General features: G+C 40.3%; 1 protein-coding gene across 1 annotated transcript; it reads right to left on the bottom strand.

The window, feature by feature from the left end:
• Positions 1 to 254: 254 nt before the first annotated feature.
• On the bottom strand, positions 255 to 3,479 carry dand5 (DAN domain family, member 5). The gene is made up of 2 exons (XM_072657586.1): positions 3,057 to 3,479; positions 255 to 1,190 (listed from the first exon to the last, which is right to left on the bottom strand). Exons 1-2 carry the CDS (start codon positions 3,477 to 3,479, stop codon positions 918 to 920), a joined length of 696 nt encoding a protein of 231 aa, XP_072513687.1. The 3' UTR covers positions 255 to 917.
• Between the last annotated feature and the right edge of the window lie 3,634 nt (positions 3,480 to 7,113).

Below are 7,113 nucleotides of genomic sequence, written 5' to 3'. Positions count from 1 at the left end.
ATGTTATTTTATAGTTTATGTGGTGTCCTAATATTGTCCTAGTATTTTTGCATGTGACCATCTGTCACTCTGGTCAGCTGAAGGTCATGTTCCTACTTTTACTCAGATTCAAATGGAGGTTTTCTTTAAGCAAGAGGTCACTGGGTGATGTGATGTCACTGACGTCATTATAATGAATAAGGCTCGAGAATGACACACGAGACGTCGTTGTTTACGGAATAGCTTCGTTTATAACTTATAAACAGTTACACTCTCAGAGGAGCGAATTCACTGGCGCTGCAGCGACATCTGCTGGTCAGGACAGGTAATGACATACGCTTTAAAGTGCAAGGCACACAGTCGACACTCTCTCTCTCTCTCTCTCTCACACACACACACACACACACATTCCGCTGAAATGCGGTGGTTTAACAGAGTTACAGGGTTACACACACACACACATACACTCCAGTCTGGAAACAAACTGACGTCATCACAGATAGAACATTAAAAACGAACAGAGAATATCTAGAACCTCACTTGGTTCTGCTGTCTGGAAAAGTAAGTTCAATACAGTGCTCTACTCACACACACACACACACACACACACACTCCAGTCTGGAGTAGATCGGAAACAAACTGACGTCATCACAGATAGAACATTAAAAACAAACAGAGAATATCTAGAACCTCACTTGGTTCTGCTGTCTGGAAAAGTAAGTTCAATACAGTGCTCTACTCACACACACACACACACACACACACACTCCAGTCTGGAGTAGATCGGAAACAAACTGACGTCATCACAGATAGAACATTAAAAACAAACAGAGAATATCTAGAACCTCACTTGGTTCTGCTGTCTGGAAAAGTAAGTTCAATACAGTGCTCTACTCTCTCTCACACACACACACACACACACACACACACACACCGCGTTACAAATGCGTGCCCATGCCCTCGGCTCGTGCCTCCTCTCGGCCTGTTTCGCACTTGCACTCCTCCACCATCATCACGAGCTTCTCCCGCGTCTGCTCGCCGCAGCGCAGGTGCACGGGAACGGCGCGCGCCTTTGAGGGAGCGCAGCGCGAGCAGGGCGCGCTGAGGTGCCCCACAGGACCCCCGCTGCTGGGAACGAAGAGGGAGGCGCAGTTACCGAAGCAGAGGTTGTTCTGGAGGGTGAGGGGCTCGCAGCCTGGCTCAGAAATGCGCTGGAAACACGGAGGGAAGGAAAAACACCCGGTCAGGAAGAACCGCAGGATCACAGCAGCTTCACAGGCCCGAAACTCTGCACCACAACCAGCCCCACTGGTCGCGCGTGGAACCGAAAGCCTGCTACTTCAGCACGGGTGCTTTTAATTAATCACACAAAACTGAGATGAAGGCATATTAGTATGAAAGCAGAAGTGATGTGTCTGGTGTGAATCGTGAGCTCGAGCGCACAGCTTTGATATTACAGCTGTTTAATAACAGGAGGGCTGAATTAACACGTGTTGAAATGAATGGAAACATTAACAGACACATGATATCCTCCAGTTTTCCAGCCGCATTTTCATTTGAACAAATAATAAATTAATGCGTTTACTTTTTTAATTCAATACGTTTATTTACATTTATTAGTTTTACATTATTCATTTACATAAATTATTTTTACATTGATTGGAATTTTTATTTTTTATTAGTAATTTACATTTATTAGGGTTTTACATTTATTAGGGTTTTACATTTATAAGGGTTTTACATTTATTAGGGTTTTACATTTATTAGGGTTTTACATTTATTAGGGTTTTACATTTATTGGAATTATATATGTATTACTAATTTACATTTATTAGTAATTTACATTTATTAGTAATTTACATTTTTAATATTTTACATTAACCTTAATTAGTAATTTACATTTATTAGGGTTTTACATTTATTAGGGTTTTACATTTATAAGGGTTTTACATTTATTGGAATTATATATGTATTACTAATTTACATTTATTAGTAATTTACATTTATTAGTAATTTACATTTTTAATATTTTACATTAACCTTAATTAGTAATTTACATTTATTAGGGTTTTACATTTATTGTGGTTTTACCTTAATTAGTAATATACATGTATTCGTATTTTACCTTTATTACATTTACCTTAATTAGTAATTTACATTTATAAGTGTTTTACGTGTATTAGTACTTTACATTTATTGGAGTTGTACCTTTATTAGTAATTAACATTAGTTAGTGTTGTACTTTTATTAGTAATTAGATTTACATTTATTAGGGTTTTACATTTATTTTAATTTGATCTTTATTAGTAATTTACATTTTTAGTGTTTTACATTTATTAGTCATTTACCTTAATTAGTAATTTACATTTATTAGGGTTTTACATTTATTGTGGTTTTACCTTAATTAGTAATATACATGTATTCGTATTTTACCTTTATTACATTTACCTTAATTAGTAATGTACATTTATAAGTGTTTTACATGTATTAGTAATGTACATTTATTGGAATTTCACCTTTATTAGTAATTTACATTTATGAGTAAATTACTTTAATTAGAAATTTACATTTATTATGTGTTAATAAGTGTTATCTTTTTTTGGGTAATTTACATTTGTTAGTAAATTACGATTATTAGGACTTTCTTATTTCTTATTACCTGTATAGTTATTATAGTATATAATTTACATTAAAGTGTGTCGAATTTCACGTTTATTATCATAAGTATTATCAAATTGCAAAAGCATTTTAAAAAGATTATTATTATAAGATTTTCTATTCTTGAATTAGAGTGTTGTTCAGTAGCTCTGCCTTAAATTAAATAAAGCTGAAAAATCAAGACTTAAGACATCAAAGCAGTTTATTTAGCAGCTATTAAAGAGAGTATTAATCAATATTTCTACATTTCAATCAAATCATATCAACTCATATTTGTTTAAGAGCACTGACGTCATTTTTTTTAACAGCTACCGGAGATGTGAGGGATGCACCTTAAACGATCAGTTAATTAATCAATCAATCAGCCAATCAATCAGTACGGCAGGTGCAGGTGCATGTGTCAGCACTGAGTGAGGTACCTGGGTGAAGGGCACTGAAGCGCAGCTCTGGTCCTTCAGGTGCATGTCTCTGGGGCTGATGGGTAGCTCCACGCGCTCTCCGTCCTGCTGGCCTCTCTTCATGCTCCTCCTCCACATGTCCAGCCCCTGCTGCCTCCTGCTGGTTTCAGAGGGTCCTGCGCGTCCCAGCGCCAAAAAGGATGGAAAAGGACTGCGGCTGCGTGCGCCTCCTGCACGGGCCTGGGGTGCAGCTGAGCCCGGGAACTGCCTCAGGAAGAACGGGCTGGGCTTATGGAGCCGCAGGGAGCCTCGAGCTGCGTCTTCTGGTCCATTACCAGAGCTTTCCAGATCTTTGGAGAAGACATTAACGGAGCTACGCGGGAAAGAGCGGACTGGCGCGGCCAGGAGGGCCAAGAACACGACCAGAGCTAACAGAGAGGTCATTTTATCCAACCCAGGAGAATAAAGCTAGGAATGCTAACGCAGGTAATCTCAGCAGAAAGTTGCTGGTTTGTCTGGAGATGCAAAAAGATCTCGTCTCAGAGATTCCCTCAGAAAACAACGCTGTTCAGAGTGTGGTTCAAGGTTTCCTTCTCCAACCTTGCTGTCTTGGCTTGACTGGAACTCCGTGGCTCTCTCTTATATAGGGCTGCAGGTGGCTCTGGGTCCTCCTAGTCCATAATTGCCACCATAATACCATCATCCCAACATCCGAGGGAAAGTTCACACACTAAAGGTTGGAGTTTATGACAGGTGAGTTCGAGCACCTGTGGCAAACAGCAGCACGGTCGTGGGAACTGAAGAAGACCAGAGGAAGATCTGAGAAGATCTAAGAGCTTCTGGTGGTGGCTGGGGTTTTCATGCTGTGCTTTGGTCTTGGGTGGAGTTGAAGTGGACTAGTTTAGTGTCATGAAATATAATGAAATAAGTAAAGAAGTTTTAGGACGTTATTTAAAAGCAAATTCTTAGAGTCTTGAGCTCCCTGTAGAACATCTCAGAGGTTTATTAGACCCTTGTTACTTTCCCTCATGCTTTTGGTGGAAAATGTAAAGCTGCAGCTCCAAAGCGAGCTGAACCAACCCAACAGAAACCCCCAGAAATTGGAAATGTGAAGGCCGACCACTCAGAGCAACTGAGAAGAAGATACATTATAGGTAGAAATCCATCATAATTCCTGGTCCATCATAATTCCTGGTCCATCAATTCCTGGTCCATCATAATTAGAGTGGAAAGGTAAGTTTCTCACAGCACAGGAACAGGTGTTTATTAGTTTATTAGTATCCCTCAGTAGAAGATTTCTGGTTAAAGTCCAGTCAAATCCATCATAATTGTACTTGTAGATGAGTGTAGATGTGGCTTTGGATTGTATAGGCAGTAAATAAGACGGATATTAATATTTTCTCAGCATAGGACTGTGACTAGTGTCATTATAGATCCTTTTGGTGGAGAATAATATGCTGTATCTCTCAAGTGAGCTGAACCAACACTGTAGAACCTCCAAACCACCAAAAATAGGTTAACATTGAGGAACCGTGAAGATCATTGATTATTTTTCTCAGCTGAAGAGTTCTGCTCTTTATAGCTCTGCTTGAATCAGCGTCGATGCAGATTATGAAAAATGGAAGCTCAATCATATATATGTAACACCTGAATAGAGAGTCAGTTGGTCTTAAATGTGTAATAGTGAGTGAGGAGATGTTTCTGGAAGTGAGAGGGACACTATATGGACAAAAGTATTGGGACATCTGCTCATTTATTGCTTCTTCTGAAATCAAGGGTATTAAAAACAGAGTTTATCCTGCTTTTGTTGGAGTAACTGTCTCTGCTGTGTCTCTACTCCAGGCAAGAAAGCTTTCTAACAGATTTTGGAGGAGCAACGTTTAGAGAGGATCTCCTCTCTAAGACACGTTTAGAGAGGATCTCCTCATCATCCCCAACTCTCAAAAAACATCATATCTCTCTCAAAAGTCAGAGATACTGAACCAATTAAAATATGATGTCTGTGGATATTTTCCATAAAAATATATGATTGAGCTTCGCATCGAACATCTGACAGCATAGGGAGGTTATTTATTAGACTACTCTCTTTTTCTGACCCTTTTGGTGGAACATTAAATGCTGTAGCTCCAAAGTGAGAGCTGTCAGCATCAGTAAATCCACCAACAACAAGTGTAAAAGGACTAAAATGGAACTGAGAAGAACATTGATTATTTCTGTCAGTAGAAAATGTCTGGTGACTTACAAAAAACAATCATAATTGAACTTGAAAGTGGTGTAGATATGACCTTTGATTGGTATAGGCTGGACATATAATGAATATGAATAATTTACCCCAAAAATGTATCTCCCAAGGTCTAATTGCACATTTTATCCAAAGATGCAAATGCTACAAAGTAAGGGATGTGGGCATCAGTAAACAGCCCAGGAGCCAGACCAACACAACCGAACCCCCAGGAATTGAAGGATGTGGAGACTCTGCTTCTGGTGAAAGGTACAAATCCATCATAATTCTGCTTGAACCAGTTTAGATTCCCCAAACTGTAGAAACACCAAAGCATCCTGCCTCCACACCATTAAGTGCTTAAAGTCTAATAAACCTGTTGATCAAACTGCTCCCAGTGTCTTTAGAAGTGGAGGTCTGTGGAAAAGGGACCTCCCTGTGGAGCACTTTCCATTGAAAGGCTTATTACCTCCTCTAATAAATCTGTAACGTGTTCAGGGCTGAAGATGTGGTGGTGTGAAGATCTTTTAAAAGGGTTTAAAGAGGTTTACAGTCGACACGTTTAGAGAGTCGGAGCGCACCTGACACTGACGGCTTCAGGTTAGAAGGAACAGAGAAAAGTAAAGGTGTGAAGAGTCCCAGACCTCCACAACATCACTCCCAGGCCTCTTTCCCCTCCTCTTCTGCCTCTTTTCATTTCCTTTCCCAGGGGAACAGGCGAGAACGGAGGTGTAGAGCTGGCTAAGCCCATTAGCTCTTAAAAATGAAGGTGCTGCAAAGGGGTCTTTGAGCGAATGCCATGGAGCTCTATTAACTCCATTTAACCGTGTAAATAAAGTCCATGATAGAGTTCTTAACCAGTTTAAATGTTCTTCACATTCAAAACTTTGACAAAAATGGCTCTTCATTTGGCTCTTCTTCTTTATTTATTAAATTGTGCTGTGAAAGTAAAGGTTGCAGCTCCAAAAAAAAAACTACACAAGTACTGAACTTACTGGACTGCAGTGGGCAGGAACCAAAAGTCAGAAATCAAAGATCTAACCAGGACCACAGCTGTAACACCTGAATAGAGAGTCAGTTGGTCTTAAATGTGTAATAGTGAGTGAGGAGATGTTTCTGGAAGTGAGAGGTACACTATATGGACAAAAGTATTGGGACATCTGCTCATTTATTGCTTCTTCTGAAATCAAGGGTATTAAAAACAGAGTTTATCCTGCTTTTGTTGGAGTAACTGTCTCTGCTGTGTCTCTACTCCAGACAAGAAGGCTTTCTGCCAGAGTTTGGAGGAGCATTGCTGTGAGGATTTGATTGCATTCAGTGACAAGAGCGTTAGTAAAGTCGGGATGTTGGATGAACACCACCCCACCTCATCATCCCTCTCAAAAAAACTCTCCAACTCAAATATCCCAGACGTGGATGGAGCACCATCATCCCCCTCTACTGTGGGGGGCTTTATACCCCTCTAGCCCATGTTTATTTATCATGTTTATTTATCTGCTCCAAAGAGTCCTATTCTATTGGCTGTACTTCTCCAAAGGGACCAGACAAGCTGTGTGTGTGCATTTACTCATCTGTGTCAGCAATATGTGCAACTTTAGTAGCTGAATGCATTCAGTAGAAGGGGTGTCCACAAACATTTGGACATATAATGTAGTCCGTCAGTTAGCATTGTGTTAAACTGCATGTCTCATCATCCACCAGCAGGGGGGGACCAAGGTCTTACTGAGGCTCACTAAAGTTTGGGGCTGGAGCTGAACCTCCTCCTTCTCTGGATCTGGAGCCTTTGCTGGGCCAGGAAGGACTGGGGCACTCCCGAGGGGCCGGTCTGATAGATCTGATGGAGAGCTAAACTCTGTA

The sequence above is a fragment of the Salminus brasiliensis genome, chromosome 15 (assembly GCF_030463535.1).
Source record: "Salminus brasiliensis chromosome 15, fSalBra1.hap2, whole genome shotgun sequence".
In the NCBI taxonomy this organism is placed as follows: domain Eukaryota; kingdom Metazoa; phylum Chordata; class Actinopteri; order Characiformes; family Bryconidae; genus Salminus; species Salminus brasiliensis.
This window is presented reverse-complemented; position numbering and strand designations above follow the sequence as displayed.